At 40.4% G+C, this 16,752-nt stretch overlaps 1 protein-coding gene across 1 annotated transcript; it reads right to left on the minus strand.

Moving 5' to 3' along the window:
* Positions 1-13,100: 13,100 nt before the first annotated feature.
* On the minus strand, positions 13,101-14,551 carry LOC147445025 (uncharacterized). Its single transcript, XM_086527512.1, has 5 exons — positions 14,025-14,551; positions 13,849-13,901; positions 13,753-13,760; positions 13,583-13,613; positions 13,101-13,394 (listed from the first exon to the last, which is right to left on the minus strand). Exons 1-5 carry the CDS (start codon positions 14,281-14,283, stop codon positions 13,302-13,304), a joined length of 444 nt encoding a protein of 147 aa, XP_086383638.1. The 5' UTR covers positions 14,284-14,551; the 3' UTR covers positions 13,101-13,301.
* Positions 14,552-16,752: the final 2,201 nt, after the last annotated feature.

The following is a 16,752-nucleotide window of genomic DNA, read 5'->3' on the forward strand; positions in this document are numbered from 1 at the left end:
TCATCGAGTACCCCGCCTATAGTTTTCAATAGAGATCGACAGACTGGGGGGCGGATGAGGGCCACCTTCGCTACTCCGTGAGGGCAGTATCCATTGATCACGCTCGACAGAGCATCATTACTTAGTAAAGGGCTTGGCCCCCGGTAGTAATTAATATTTTTTTTTTGACCTAGTATGGTCCAGGCAGCAGGAGTCTTAAAAAGGAGGGGGGGGGGGGGGGGGGGGGGGGGGGGGGGGGGGGTTTTTTTGTGAGTTTTTCTTCATATGCACAGTATACAAGTGTGTGTGTGCGTGTGTGTGTCGACAAGGTGGTGTGTGGTGTGTCTAGGTAGAGAGTGAGAGTGAATTGTCGCTGCGGCCGCAGGGCCTGACACAGAGAGAGAGAGAGAGAGAGAGAGAGAGAGAGAGAGAGAGAGAGAGTGTGTTAGAGAGTTAGCAAGAGTGATGGGGAGAGCGAGAGCTGAGGGGTGAGGGGAGGGTGTGTTTAAGAGATAGAGATATTTTGTACAGCACCTTCGGGCCGTTCACACAGAGAGCGGGAGAGTGTAAAAACGAGAGAGAGAGAGAGAGAGAGAGAGAGAGAGAGAGAGAGAGAGAGAGACTAGGGAGAGAGAGAGACTAGGGAGAGAGATCTTGGAAGAGTGGTGGCCCACCAGTAGGAGAAAGAAAAGGGGGATAAAGGGAGGGGAGAGTGAGGTCGAGGGGGTGTGGACTAGAGGGGAGTGGGAGAGGGTGATATCGCGGCCTGCCGGGGGGGAAGTATGGACGAATGAGGAGGGGTAAGAGAGAGAGAATATTTGAGCTAATATGAATAATGGAAGGGAGAGAGGGAGACTTTTGTAAATCATGGTGGCCCGCCAGAGGGAGAGAGAGTGTGTGATATTTTATGCGCCCTGTAGGGCTTGGTGGAAGAGAGAGAGGGAAAATAAAATATGAGAGGAAAAGTGTGTGCCAAAAGGAGGCTCGGCGGCCTACCTCACGCGCGCGAGTTGGTGACGATGATAATAATACAAAAAAACATTTTATTTTTTGTTTTTACCTCCGACTCCCCGAATGGGTTGATTCCTACGGCCTTGGTTTCAAAAACCGGCCAAACTTCAGTTTCTTTGGTCGGGCTAGAGGGCGGTGCGGCTAAATCGGTATCACAAGCTACACTTTTGTTTCTTAAGACTGTTTTCCCACATCATGGTTTTCCTAGAGTCATTATTTATGATCGAGATACAAAATTCTGTAGTGCTTTTTAGACTACTGTGTTTGAAAATCTTAGCACTACACTTGACTTCACTTTTGCCTTTCATCCTGAATCTAATGGTCAAACCAAAGTCACCAACCGCACTATTATTGATTTGCTAAAGGCTTATGTTTCTTCTTAGCCTAAGAAATGGGATGATTACCTGCATATTCTACAATTTTCATATAACAACACCGCTCACACTGCCACAGGTAAATCTCCATTTGACATTGTGTATATTCACTCTCTTCCTACTCCTGCTTCAGGTCTTTCTAAGGTTGTGCCTACCCACTGATGATTTTACTACTGAATTTCATGATATTTATGCAAGTGTGCATTCTTTCATTGAACACTCACAAGAACTTTACACTAAGCATGCTAACAAGCACCACAAGGTACACCAATTCAAAGAAGGTGATTATGTTTTACTTCGCATTGAAAAACACAGGATCAAAAGTGTTGATACCAATGTCTTTGTTAAGCTTGCTCTTGGTTTTTATGGACCTTTTAAAATTTCAACTATCATCAATGATGTTTCTTTACGTTTAGACCTACTTGCATATTGGCACATTCACAATGCATTTCACATTAGTCTTTTACGACCATTCCGAGGACCCCTACCTACACATCACATTTATGAAGACCCACCTTCACTTGTAGTAGACCAAGAAGAGTAACTCATCCTAACAAAATAGTTGATCACGACACCACCACTACATGCACTGGCATGGTTTATAACCGTTACCTTTTGACTTTTAAGGGAGGGTGCCAAATGGACGCCTGAAAAGTTTTTTGGCAACTTCCTCGACCTTCTCCACAATTTCCATCACTCACGGTCTAGTTGATTTTCTATTGAGTAACTGAGGACGGTTGCTATCCCTGGTGGCAAGGATGTTACGAGACTGGGCACCCTCCTGTTATAGTGGTTAACTGCAATTGGGATAGTTGGCGTAATGGTTAATTATGTGCTGTCTATTTATTTTTCTAACTGAGTTGATGATGATGGTTTTGTAGAATGGAATGCGGGGAGTTGATGAAGAGGCATCGACAATTACTCTTTGCCATTTTATTTTCGCACAGTATTTTAGAATTTCATTCTATTAAGCCACTATGGCTCTGTAAATAATTGTAGTGGGAACCTATCTTATGGGTCATGCAAGAACTAATAAGCTTCACTCATTTACAAAAGTGAAGTGGGTGTAAAAGAGGGGCCTCACTTTTTGGCACCTTAAACTCACAAATAATATATTAGATACCAAATCCACAAGAGAGGTGCCATGGAGTTTGGGGCTAGATTTAAGCGTTTCTCTTGCATATTCTCTTCTCTACTCTCTTATGCTATGCTTTATTTGTTGTGTACTCTTTAATCAAGTCTCTATCCCTTACAATTCTCTTACACACTCTTACAATCTTGTCTATGTTAATTGTATGTTCTCTGTGTGTGTGTGTGTGTGTGTGTGATAGTCTAGCTGTGTGTGTGTGTGTGTGTGTGCGCGCGTGCTTGGAAATTGAGAAAAGAGGTGGACTGGTGTTGGCGGATACGCCGCAACGATTGTTAGCACAGCGAGAACTCACCTAACAAGATTTGTCAGCTAAGGACGAAGCTCGACCCGCAGGCGCGTGGAAGCAAGAAGAGGGTGTCTCGCAGCGAAAACCGGACAACGTAGTAAAAGTTAAAAAAAACTATTTCGGCCCTATAACTGCCACAATTGGGCTAAGGTATCCTCAACCAACGCTTTTTTCCCCCTAATAGATGTGAGGGCACAGCCGTCACTGGTGGACTCCTCTTCCAAGTGAAGAAGTTTTCTAAACGTTTTAGTGCGCAGGGATAGATAACTACCTGACTAATCAGGTCCACCCGGCCTTGATTAACAACCTTAGTCAATACCCACTTACCACCCCGCACTCACATATGATTCAATTATTTTCTAGTTACTATCACATTGTTTTAACATTTAAAATAACGGTTTCTTTTAACGTTCCATCATAGTAATTCCTTGAAGACAATATTGAAAGCATTCTTTTAGAAAACAGACATCTTTAAACTTAAGACAGGGTACGGTCAATCAAAACATTGTCCATAATAACCATGACAAGTACTCTTCTTCTCTCAAGACCACCTAAGGGTGAAAAACAACACCCATTCCTTATTCAAATCTGGAGTGGATAAACCCCCACCCAAGGTTCCGAGTGCCCATACACCAAACCAATTGCCCATACAACCGGGCGGCTTCCCTAGGATAAAAAACGGTATCCTAACTTATGTAGAAACATCAAGACATGACACGGAGTAGAAACTCAATGTTCATGGGGGTAACCGACTTATCCATGGCTAGAAAGCCAATCATTATCATCAATTTATACTAAGGATTCGGAGGTGTCTTGAGACAATCTATCTTAAGGATGATCAATCATATCTTTCCTATTTCAACCAGTTTTAACCCAAACAATTCTTTCCTACATTATAAACAATACACGTTGGAAGTTACCTTCTGTTTTCAGCCAGTTTATCCTTCCTAACTTTACGTAGGCAATGCTAACTTAAAAATGAACTTAAACTAAAAGAACTTAATTGAATAATGCGAAACCCACGTGGGAATTCTCGTCCATGTGCTGTGGGGCGGGTGCCCATAGACTCTCCTCTATTGGCCTATGGCTAGGCCCAGCCTCACGGTCGTTAGTGACTTTATTTCTTTTGTTGCTAACATCCTCTTCCTCGGTAAGAGGATTTCCCCTGGTTCTCTTTGGAGCCATGTCGGCAGCCTTATAAAAGACTTAAGCGATTAGAAGTTTAACTGAATAATCTTCTTTTTCCTTGTTTACCCAAAAATAAGGGTTTTTGTGTTGGAATTAGGGTTGAAGAGAAACACACACAGCTTGGAGAAGACGAAGGAAGCTCAAGGCACACAATAGAGAGTGTGATACTTAGTGTGCTATGGAAAGATAGATAGCCCTAGAGTGATGGGCGTATATACAATGCACGGGGGAAAAAACCTCCTAAAGAGGGAAAAAATGCCCCGGCGGTCCTAGTGTGTTCACACACATCACTACCACATGTATATGGTAACAAATCTCCCCTGGAGTGATGCGGTGAACGAGAGCTGGCACATGAGTAAAGGGAAGTTCCATGCCTTGAGGACAGGATCACTCCACAAAGGGGAGTAAGCCCAAAGCTTTGAGGAAAGCTTCAAGCTTCTCACGAGACAATGCCTTTGTGAAAAGATCTGCAAGGTTGTCCTGTGTTGGCACATAAGCCAAGTTGATCTCTCCTGTTGAGAGCCTCTCCCTGACATAGTGGTAATGCACCTCAATGTGCTTTGTGAGAGCATGAAAAACTGGGTTCCTCGCAACTGTCAATGCGCTCTGACTGTCAGTGTAGATAGTGTTGGCAGTGTCCTGTCCAACACCCAAATCAGCCATAAGGCGTCTGAGCCATACACACTCAACCGTAGCTTTGAAGACTGCCCTGTACTCAGCCTCACAACTTGAAGTGGCCACAATAGGTTGCTTCTTGCTCAACCATGATATACATGAGCTGCCAAGCATGAAACAAAAACCACTTGTGGACACTCGCGTGTCAAAACAACCAGCCCAATCTGAGTCCGAAAAAGCATGTAAGTCTGGCGGCAATGATCCCCCCTTGGGATAAAACAAGCCAAGATGTAAACTGCCACTAAGGTAGCGGAAAATCCTCTTGACAGCCAGCCAATGCTTACACCCTGGGCTATGCATAAATCTGCTGACCTGTGAGACTGCAAACTGAATATCCGGCCTCGTGTTGCATACATAAATGAGGCAGCCAATAGCAGTTTGGTAAAGAGTGACATCAGCAGGATCACCAGCATCATGTAGACTCAACTTCAAACCTATTTCCATGGGAGTGGCAATAGGTTTGCAATCCTCAAGTCCAAACTTACATAGCAATGTCTCTATGTAACTTTTCTGACACAAGGCAATACCACCATCACACTGCTTAAACTGTATACCCAAATAATGATGCAACAGCCCCAAATCTTTCATCTTGAAAGTAGCATTCAAATCAGACTTAAATTCAGCAATATGTCTCTCATTTGGTCCAGTGATCAGCAAATCATCAACATAAAGAACCACAATGAGAAGTACATCACCCTCACGCTTTACATACAATGTGCTTTCTGTTGGACTGTTACGAAAGCCTCGTTTGACCAAATGAGTGTCAGCTTTCTCATACAAAGCACGAGGAGATTGCTTCAACCCATACAAAGCCTTGTTACATTTGCACACTTTGTCCTCTTGTCCTTTTATGACAAAACCGCGAGGCTGCGTTACATAAACTTCCTCAAATATGTCACCATTCAAGAAAGCAGTAACAATGTCTGATTGATGTACATCCCAACCAAAATGAGCTGCCAATGCACATAGAAAATGCACAGTATTCATACGACAAGTGGGAGCAAAATTCTTTTCATAGTCTATGCCTTTTTGCTATGCATAACCTTTTGCAACAAGTCGAGCCTTATGGCGATCGATCTCACCATCCGGTTTGCGTTTCAACTTGTAAACCCACTTTGTACCAATGGCCTTTTTGCCAGGAGGCAAATCACATAAAGTCCATGTGTCATTTTCTATAAGTGCATCATATTCTGATTGCACGACAGCCATCCAATTTTCTGAATTCTGTGCTTCATCAAAAGATAGAGGCTCCTCAACATCATGTAAACTAGACACAGCCAAAGCATAACAATCTGATGCATAAGATGCATGGCGAGAGCCTGAACGAGTACAACTAGACAAAGGTGCATCCAATTTACTGTCACGCAAAGCGTGCACCAGCCATTTTGGCATACCTCTAGCCTGCTCATTTTCAGCCCTTTCCTCATCAAGTACATCATGTACATGTGCATCAGTAATAGGCTGATCTAAAACATTTTCAGAAAACCCCATAGGCTGTACATTTGCCTCATTGGAACTTACATTCGTATTTCCATCACTGAAAAGAGGCAACAAAGTGTCGTAAATGTCCTGTGAGCTTACATTACTGTCTCTAGTACATGCCAACAAGGGCTGAACAGAATCTTCCACAAACACTACATCCCGAGAAACCAGAATACATTTTGTTTGCGGATGATACAACCTGTAACCTTTGCTTTCAGCACTATAACCAACAAAAATACATTTGATAGCCTTATCATCCAATTTTCTGCGCTGCACTTGTGGCACCAAAGCATATGCCAAACAACCAAAAACACGCATGTGCTCAATAGAAGGTTTTCTATCATGCCATGCTTCATATGGAGTAATAGACTTCAAATCTTTCGTAGGACACCTGTTAAGTACATAAGTGGCACACATAATGGCCTCAAGCCAAAAAGAATGCGGCAAAGCTTGACTTTTGACCATACATCGTGCCATTTCCGTCAGTGACCTGTTTTTCCTCTCAGCAACACCATTTTGCTGAGGTGTATAAGGCACTGTACATTGGTGTTTTATCCCACGACTAGCCAGAAATGCATTAAATTCATGAGACATATACTCCCCCCCTCGATCAGAACGGAGGGTGCCCATAGTACATTTCGAGACATTTTCAGCCATAGCTAGAAATTGTTTGAAGCACATAAAAACTTCGGACTTCACTTTAAGCGGAAATACCCATGCATGACTGAAGTAATCATCAATGAAAGTCACGAAGTACAGGTAATTGCCCAAGGACGGAGTTTGCATGGGCCCACAAACATCACTATGCACAAGCTGCAACCTGCATGTGGCCCGAACTGAACCATCCTTTGGAAATTTAGAACGCTGCATCTTACCCAAAATACAGCCTTCACAAACATGTTTGACAGGTGCTTGAAGAGGCGGCAAAAGCTGCAATCCTTGCAGCAAGACCTGCAACATCCTCAACATCGCCTACATCCTCAGAACCAGGACGTACATCAATGCCCTGCACAATGTTGTAGACACCCTTTGACACAAGGACATGTTGCATCATATAAGCCCACATAGGGTAGTTGTCCCCATCCAACCTGTCCTCAGTAGCAAACATCTTGAACACATCTGTGTTGTTGTTGTCAGCCATGGTAAATGCTACACCTGATGTGAAAACTGCCCGAAAATAGGAGAAACGGAGCGGATACAACCTGTGCTATATAGCACAAACCGTAGAAGACTATCAGGCACCTGTTATGCAAAAAACGGCACTGACAAAAATTTTGCACAAAATGACGAAATAACTTGTGCAGTACTGCCTGTAGTGGAAACGGAGGCCGAAATGAGCCCAAATCAAAATTCTGAGCAGACCAAGCTCTATGAGCTATCCCAAAATTTTTATCGACCTGCGAACGCTCGCCAAAGCTCACTGAAATCGGAGAAAGTGAGCAGGCGTGTGCTGGAGCAGCTGGCGACTAAGCCCGGGAGGACGTGACCTGCTCTGATACCAATTGTTGGAATTAGGGTTGCAGAGAAACACACACAGCTTGGAGAAGACGAAGGAAGCTCAAGGCACACAATAGAGAGTGTGATACTTAGTGTTCTATGGAAAGATAGATAGCCCTAGAGTGATGGGCGTATATACAATGCACGGGGGAAAAAACCTCCTAAAGAGGGAAAAAATGCCCCGGCGGTCCTAGTGTGTTCACACACATTACTACCACATGTATATGGTAACATTTTGGAGTAAGTAGGTATCCTTGATAGTCAATTTGATGAGCTATTCCTCCTGTAACTTATTTATGCTATAAGTAATTTCCCATAATTACCTTTTAATTTGGGCAGCCCTTTAACTAGGTTTATCCTTAGTCTATCTTCCATTTTAACCTTAGTAAATTATAAATTTCTATCCGCTAATGAGTTACTCTCCCTAAATTGTAATTGAATATGTTATATCTTTAATAATTTTTATAAATTTCATTAATAACCTTTTCCTCCTATACTTATGGTCTAAATTAGGTGAAATTTTACTGATAGTAACTTGTTATACCATCCATTTATGCTGAGGTAATTTTTTCACCCTTTAATAGTGATTTTGGACCTCATGTATTTATTTGGTAATTAGATAAATTCGTTTACTAATTTCTCTTGTCTATTTTATACGCAAAATTGGTTACTTTAATTGAAGATAAATACCTAAACTATTTATCTGAGATTGGGGTATTTATCATGGATTCCTCAAGGTGTTTTCTACCTCTGATATTTATTTCAGAGGTTTTTGGATTCATTTACTATATTCCCTTTTTTATTTTCCCCTAAAAATAATGTAATTTTACTAGGATAATTAGGTAAACTAAATATCTGATGGTAACATAATTATCACGAGTTCCCCAAGCTCTAGTTAACCTTTGATAAATAGCTCATTTCAATTTGAATCTATTTGATAATTTCCATTATTTAAATTTTTTAAAAAGCAGAGTATTTTTGCTAAAGTAATTAGCTAGATTACTCATTTGAGCTTTCCCTAATTATCACAGGTTTCCTAACATCTCATTAACCTCTCAAAAATAACTCAATTCAATTTGAATCTATTTACTAATTTACCCTATTTAAATTGTCCTAAAAACAGAGTATTTCTACTAAAGTAATTAGCTAGATTAATTATCTGAGCTTCCCTTAGTTATTACAAGTTCCTTAACATGTAATCAACCACTAATAAATAAATCAAAGCATTTAAAATCATTTTACTAATTTCCACTATTTAATTAATCCTAAAAACATAGTATTTCTGCTAAAGTAATTAGCTAAATTAATTTTTTGAGCTTTCCCTAATTATCACGGGTTTTTAAGCACCTATTTAACCACTCATAAATAACTCACAGCATTTGAAATCAGTTTACAAATTTCCCCTATTTAATTAGTCCTAAAAACAGAGTATTTCTTCTAAAGTAATTAGCTAGATTAATTATCTGAACTTCCCCTAATTATCACGAGTTTGTAAAAATGAAATTAACCACTCATAAATAACTCACAGCATTTGAAATTATTTTACTAATTTCCCCTACTTAATTAGTCTTAAAAACAACGTATTTCTTCTAAATTAATTAGCTAAATTAATTATCTGAGTTTTTTCTAATTATCATAGGTTTCTTAACACCTAATTAACCACTAATAAATAACTCACAGCATTTAAAATCAGTTTACTAATTTTCCCTATTTAATTAGTCCTAAAAACAAAGTACTTCTGCTAAAGTAATTAGGTAAATTAATTATCGAAGCTTCCCCTCATTATCACGGGTTTTTTAACACCTAATTAACCACTAATAAATAACTCAAAACATTTGAAATTAGTTTACTAATTTCCCCTATTTAATTAGTCCTAAAAACAGATTATTTCTACTAAAATAATTATCTAGATTAATTATCTAAGCTTCCCCTAATTATCACGGGTTTCTTAATACCTAGTTAACTATTGATAAATAACTCATAGCATTTAAAATCAGTTTACTAATTTTCCCTATTTAATTAGTCTTAAAAACAGAGTATTTCTGCTAAAGTAATTAGCTAGATTATTTTTATGAGTTTTTATTAAATATCACGGGTTTCTTAACACCTAATTAACCACTGATAAATAACTCACAGCATTTGAAATCAGTTTACTAATTTCCCCTATTTAATTAGTCGTAAACACAGAGTATTTCTTCTAAAGTAATTATTCAGGTTAAATTATCTGAGCTTCTCCTAATTATCACGGGTTTCTTAACACCTAATTAACCTCTAATAAATAACTCACAGCATTTGAAATCAATTTACTAATTTTTCCTATTTAATGTATCCTAAAAACAGAGTATTTCTACTAAAGTAATTAGATAAATTAGTTATCTGATCTTATCCTAATTATCACGAGTTCTTTAACACCTAATTAACCATTGATAAATAAATCAAAGCATTTGAAATCAGTTTACTAATTTCCCCTATTTAATTTGATCTTAAAACAGAGTATTTCTATTTGATCTCTAGATGAGAGAGAGAGAGAGAGTGTGTCAAGGCTCCGAATCTCCCAAATTATGAAGCAAGGGGTCCTATTTATAGTTTTCTGGCACTCACAAGCTCTCACAGGCTGTAAAAGGCAGCTGCTTGCAGTTCAAGCAGTCCCCAGCAAGTCAAAACAACGTGAAAACTGAAGCTTCGCTTCACGTTGGCCTGCCATTACAATGAGCAATAAGTCGACAACATGTATTTTATGGTATAGTCGGAAGGAGCATTAGTTATGTTTAACGACATCATTGAAGCCACGAGGTTGCGAGGGGCTGCCACTGCTAAAGATACATCCTAAGTAGCAAGGAAGAAGGAAGAAGTAATCGGGTGCATATTATCTGTTAAAAGCGTAGCTCAAAATTTCCAGAAGTTTTTCTCATGAAGGAAACAACCTGCTTTTATAGAAGGTTGTGGCAAGGAAGCTCTTGACTATTTTGACCAGCCTTTTTCAAACACTTATGCTTGCACCATGAAAGCTTGTAACCTTTTGCAAGATGTTGACATGGGCAAGAGAATTTACAATGGCATTGCAAAGCACCATCACGGAAGCACAAGAAGCTCTGGATGGCCATTATCACTAGATTGTACTCACTTGGATATATCAAATCTTCGAGAACGAGGTTGTCCATGGCACTCCTTTGGTCAACATGTATGCCAAATGTGGCGTGATCAGAAGCACAAAAAAAATGTTAATGGTCATACTCTTTGGAATGTTATCACTGCCAAACATGGATGTGGCAAGTAAATCATGAGCTATTTTAGTATGCGAAGGAAAATCCCTTCTCCAAATGCATTCACCTATGCTTGCACCAAGGAAGCGGTAGGCTCATTTGAGCAAATGCGAAGGAAAGGCCCTTCTCTAATTGCAATTACTTATGTTTGCACCTTATACAAGACTCACAAAAGGTCCAAAATAGCTGGAGGTCTAAATCTTCATTGAAGATAATTCTCTATTGATGATTTAATTTGTCAATTTGAATGTCAATGAGATATTCAATCAGTAGAGCAGATGATTCATTCCTCCTCGACAAATTTAACTGAGGAGAAGTCTCATCAACATTTCATACAAATACAAACATCATGATGGTCACCATGGAGCTCGCTCAAAAATATACTTCTTTTACAGAAGCATGGGACAAGGCCAAAACATTAAAACAATGCGTCTTTTCTTTCTATGAGTTGAGGGGGACGCTGGGCTTCAGGATAGTGTATAATGTACGGGGTGTGTTCCGGGGTGGGCATGCATGCTTGCTTGAGTAAATTGTGAGTCTTCCATGTACCCTTGTATGCAGGGTAGTCAGGCATGGAGACGTACCACCTACTCTTAAAGGTAAGAGTTTTTGCTTGAGTAAATTGTGAGTCTTCCATGTACCCTTGTATGCAAGGTAGTCAGGCATGGAGACCCACCACCTACTCTTAAAGGTAAGAGTTTTTCTTTTTTGGCCTTGTCCATTCATCGCATCCAGGGCCATCCATACATTTTGGGTTAGGAATTGCGAGGCTTGTTGAGGACATTGCGGTAGGCATTGTGTGCCTCGGGTGAGAATTACATTGTTGCTGTCATGGAGCTTACTTCGATCAAAATTTCCTACTACAATTGATGGGTGTCAGATTCCTGCTCACTTCAAAGTTTTCAACTAAAATCTTCATCAAAAACATCTTCAGTAAGCAAGCATTTTTTTTGTGCCTTAAGGGTCTCTGCCCCATAATGAATAACAAAGAAAATTACACGCCTCACAAGGAGAACAAAGAATTCAGAGTAGGCCGAATGCAATTAGATCCCAAATCCGTCGCAATTTGGAAACTAAATTGTCTCGCTCTAAGAAAATATTTCTAATATTTTAAATTCACAAGGTTTCTGAGTATTTTCACTCATAGAAGTCACGTAAGGTTCATTCAACGCTCAAACTTCTTGACCAGCTCGAACATAAGTTGCAAAACACATATGTGGACTATATCTTAGCGTAAGCACTGTCAGATAAGAAGAGTTAAAATCTTTTGGAGGAACTGCATCTAGATAAGGAGGCGGGCATCCATTAAGGGTACCATCCTTCTTAAAGAGTAAGGCCTTTATGAAAATAGTCAATTTGTTAGAAAGACTATGAAAAATCCATGACCTAGATACAATTTGGTTCTCAGCAGACCCTCTGGGTCCAACCTAGCAACAACCTAAGCAGTGACTGGGCCATCAAATATATCTCATTATACGCAATGTGCAAGGGATGTTAAACTACCTAATGACCTGCAACAGAGGATTGCTAGGAGATCCAGAAAGATAGTCACACTTAACTCACATATGGTCGTTGCTCTTGCTATTGCTAACGTACACACCCCACAACAAAATTGAAGGCAATATTATTGAAGGTCTTGGTGATTGATTGAAGATTGCCACCAGGATGGTGTAAGCTCGGCAAGCTCTCAGCTTATATCTTTTACTTTATTTCTTCAAACAGAAATAGAAACCTTTATTACCATTGGAAATTTTGACAATTTGCCATTGCTGGCAATCAGGTCACTCATATTCCTTCCTTCCCCAATTCAATATAATCCACTGCTGACTTCTTCTCGACAGAAGACAAAAAATAAATCCACAATCATCTCCAATGGAATGCCTTTTTTCTTGTATTTTTACAAACACAAATATCCATGCTATGAAACAGAAGAATGAAAAAAACGGAGACAAAGTGATGAATGTAGTAGAAGAAACAGCTCCGTCACCAACATATTTGTTATCCACATAGCTGCCTAGCAAATTTCTATTCAAACCCCCCTAACTATTGTGGGGAATATCTTAGTACAAAGCATGTCAAAAATGGAACTAAACCCCGTAATAAAGATCACATACACAACAACATTCAAGACCAACACCATGTATCACTTATAGGCACGAGATTGATGATGGTAAGACACAAAAGAGCGATCAGCAGGATTGGAAGTGTAGTTAAAATAATTCTCTTACAGTCAACATATGTTAGTCAAAGGCAAAACATAGAGGGAGGGAGGGTCGAGAGCTTGAAAAGAGCAGCTTTCAGACTGCTAGCCAACAACATCCTTGAGTCCCATTGCAATGTGTAATAACAATGAATGGTAATGGCACGAGCTGAGTTGCCTCACTCACTAGGTTGAGTCAAAGGGAATCCCCATAATTTGTCGAGATAGCGCCAGATCTGCATTGGACTCCTAAAGTTTCTTGGGTGTAAAGTTCAGAACTGCAGTGGTACTACCAAAATGTCAATGGAAGAAGGTTAGCTACGTAAATTGGTAAAATGAGCTCTTTGCGAATTGAGAAGCCTCATGGTCAAGCAAGGGGAACGGGGAACGAGGGTGAGAGAACGTTTACATGCTTGCTTCCTTGCATAGAGAGAGAGAGAGAGAGAGAGAGAGAGAGAGAGAGAGAGAGAGATGCACCTGCGCAAGAGTTTTCCTGTTTGAGGTCCTCCTTCAAGGAAATCATACCATCCCGTTTTTTATCAGGAGTACCAATTCAGGCCCCAACCGGTTCCCAAGATGAATATTCTTTTATCTAGACTGAGATGGCTTGCTAATCAAAGCAGCAGCAGGTATAGACTCCACCTCACCTATTGTACTATCAAACGGGGAAGTGAATAGTTAGAGCTCATTCATGACCCATCTATAGGAGCTTCTTGGAACAAAAAGTATCCTGTGAAACGTACCTTGATCTGGTTTTCCTTCAGTCTCTTCAGGGCGCAGTCCATTTTCAAGCCAACTGTTAGCCGTCTCCAATAGTTGTGCTCGTAACTAAACCCACAACACTTAGATACTAGGGTGGTATGCTACAGCTTGATGTGAAACTTCCTTAACATCTTTAGAAGCTGTCCTGGACACAGACCTTGTAAAAAAGTCCGCTTTGCACAGATCCAATTCCTCACAATGACCACTGCAAAGTAGTCAAAGTAGTCAAAGCTGCCATCCTCATGGTAGTAGCACCTAATTCCATTTTTCCTTCGTGTGCTCTCTTCGTCATCTTTCTTATCAGCAAAAGCCTCAAACTGCTGATCATGAACGTGGTTGTATAAGGTACCAGGTCCATGATAGTGGTCTGCAAAACTTCCTTTGAAGCTTCTCATTAAGGTGACAATTGGATCCATAAAAGACGTACTCCCTAGTCACCGAGTTGCCTAGTGGATTATGCTTGAACATTGAGAAAGAAATCATTGTGAGTTAGTTATAATATAGATGGACTTTGCAATCCACACAGTCCTACCTTGAGGAATAAAAAGCTTTATGTGGTTATCCTCCTCACTAGGAATCGCATTGTCCAGATCACTCACACGAAATCTGCACGCTGAATAACGTATTTTTCCAAAGTTGGGAGTTTCTTCCACACCCAAGCTCTCTATTAATAGAGCCATTTTTCCTGAAAGCAGACACAACTGCTGAAAATGTCAATAATTATGGTTTCTAATCAGCATTAAAAAATAGCATTTAAGCTAGGTCATGCCTAGGAGAAATTGCCGCAAGCATCACCCAATATAATAAGCAATCTGGTCTACGAGAGTTATTACAAATTTGCTAATGCTTGCTGGTTTGACATGCTTTTGGCATCCACTTCTCCTCGACAACACACTTGATATGCTTTCGATCATTCAAAACGTTTAAATCTTCAAGGAGCATCCTATGTTGAGCTTGAGGCTTTTCCAACCTGACAGAGTGCATGCGCAGTGTGTAAGTAACAATGAGCAACAGCGAGAAGCTACAAGCACAACCGAAAAAAGATATGTACACCTTACGATGTTTCACATAAGCAAACATCCTAATAAGTCATCAGGGGATGCTGAGAGTGCAAGCATGCCTGTAGTTTGTTGTTGGAAATTCCTTTTTCGACTCGATCCATTTTTTATTGCTTAAGCCATTTCTGGCTGGTGCTCCTTTATTGACACTCTTTCTAGCTCCAGTTTCCCTTTCCTGGTCTAGCGCTACTGTTCGGGTCGACATACACTGTATTCAAGGAGAGAATTTGCAAAATTACGAATTGGGAAAGCAAAGTGAAGGGCGAGTGTCAGAAATAGCAAGCGGTTCAAGCTGTTGGTGATAATAAAACCTGTTTTTTTTTGTCCCGACCAGAGGTCATTAAAGAGGAGGCTTGTCAGAGCGTTTTGTCCACCCCTTATTCCCAAGGCATTATGTGTGTCGGGTGAGGGTTGCATTGTTGCTGTCATAGAGCTTACTTTCCTACTACATCTATTCTGTTTCCAGCCGAGTCATAATTACAAAGTAATCAGTTTGATCAGCCCTCCCCTGTTGAATAAATCAAGACGTCAAGGGGTAACATGACGAGTCCTTGCAGAGATATAATCATTAACATCATCAAGTGCCCCAATATCTTTTAAACTCACACCAATCTCACCGGCAGGAATAATCTCTCATCGAATGCGCTTCTCAAACTCATTGTCAGGAGGTACTTCCTACATCAATCAATCACAACATAGCAATGTTTAACTCCTGGCTAGAGTAAAAGCTGAAAATTAAGCAGTACCAACTGCATGCAAGTGACCTTGGCAGGTGCAGGAGCTGATGTATCTACTTTTTTTGCAGCATCAGCGTCACTTTTTTTTCTTACATCAGCTTTCGCAACAACATCAGTGTCGCCCTTTTCCCTAAGTCTGCTTTCACAAGCTCTACTGCATCGTTTGCGGCCTTAGCCTCAGAAACACTGTCATTTTCAGCTTCATTTTTGGAGCTCGACTTAGGGGATTCCTGGCAAATAAACAAGTACAAAAGAATATTAACACCTCCACACAAGATTCACAGTCCGCAAAATTTACTGTTACTGACATTACACACCAGTTAAACCGAAAGAGGGACCTGGCTATGAATCATAAACTAAACCAGGAAAAGATTCCCGCAGCCAGCAAGCAGTGTGCCGAGGATGCTTGGCCTCACAACTAGAATGGATCTTTCTGAAGGCTTCGGTTTCTGTGAGTCAGATAGTAGTAGTTGATTCAGCAAGGTCTGCTTTTTTGCAACGTAACACGGAATTGGGCAGCATTTCTGAATACAAATGCTTCTTCTCAAAACAGAGCCATACCAACATACAAACAAGAGGCGGTGTCCGTCTATAATCCATGGAATTGCAACGTGCTTGAAATATGCAGAAACATTATTCAGCAAATGAATTTAGCTGCTACAGGAGAGGTAAGTGATTGATTAGCACTCTAGGTATGTGTGTCGCAGGCCTGGTACAATTTTCCCAATTTGTCAAGCACCACCACAAAGCAGCTTCACATCGGATGAATCTCTGGACTCACCGTTTAGATTTCCTCCAACGCCATGTGTTATTTGTGGTGATAAGGCTGTTGTGTGGGTTGCACTTCCCTGTGCTCACAAAGCTATATGCTCACCATGCAAGCATCAATTACATAAGGACGGCATAGTACTGATTAGAGGAGGGGTTGAAAAAATCTTTATTGAATGCTTAGGTGATAAATCATATCATTATCATTATTGATCTCTATTTTCAACCTGTAGAAGTTGAACTGTTGCATGAAGACAGTTCCCCATTTACAGGTTCCCAAAGATGACACCGGCCAGCAAATGCAGATCAAAATTGTCCCATT

Source organism: Adiantum capillus-veneris, chromosome 13 (genome assembly GCF_014529385.1).
Source record: "Adiantum capillus-veneris isolate H3 chromosome 13, ASM1452938v2, whole genome shotgun sequence".
NCBI lineage: Eukaryota > Viridiplantae > Streptophyta > Polypodiopsida > Polypodiales > Pteridaceae > Adiantum > Adiantum capillus-veneris.

Bases quoted from the DNA above. Each gene is read 5' to 3' on its own strand.
- LOC147445025 (XM_086527512.1), bottom strand. From the start codon at position 14,283: ATGGATCCAATTGTCACCTTAATGAGAAGCTTCAAAGGAAGTTTTGCA. The intron at 13,902-14,024 runs GTCTGTGTCCAG...GACGGCTAACAG, and splicing joins AAAGCGGACTTTTTTACAAG to TTGGCTTGAAAATGGACTGC. The intron at 13,395-13,582 runs GTGCATCTCTCT...ACATTTTGGTAG, and splicing joins ACAGGAAAACTCTTGCGCAG to TACCACTGCAGTTCTGAACT.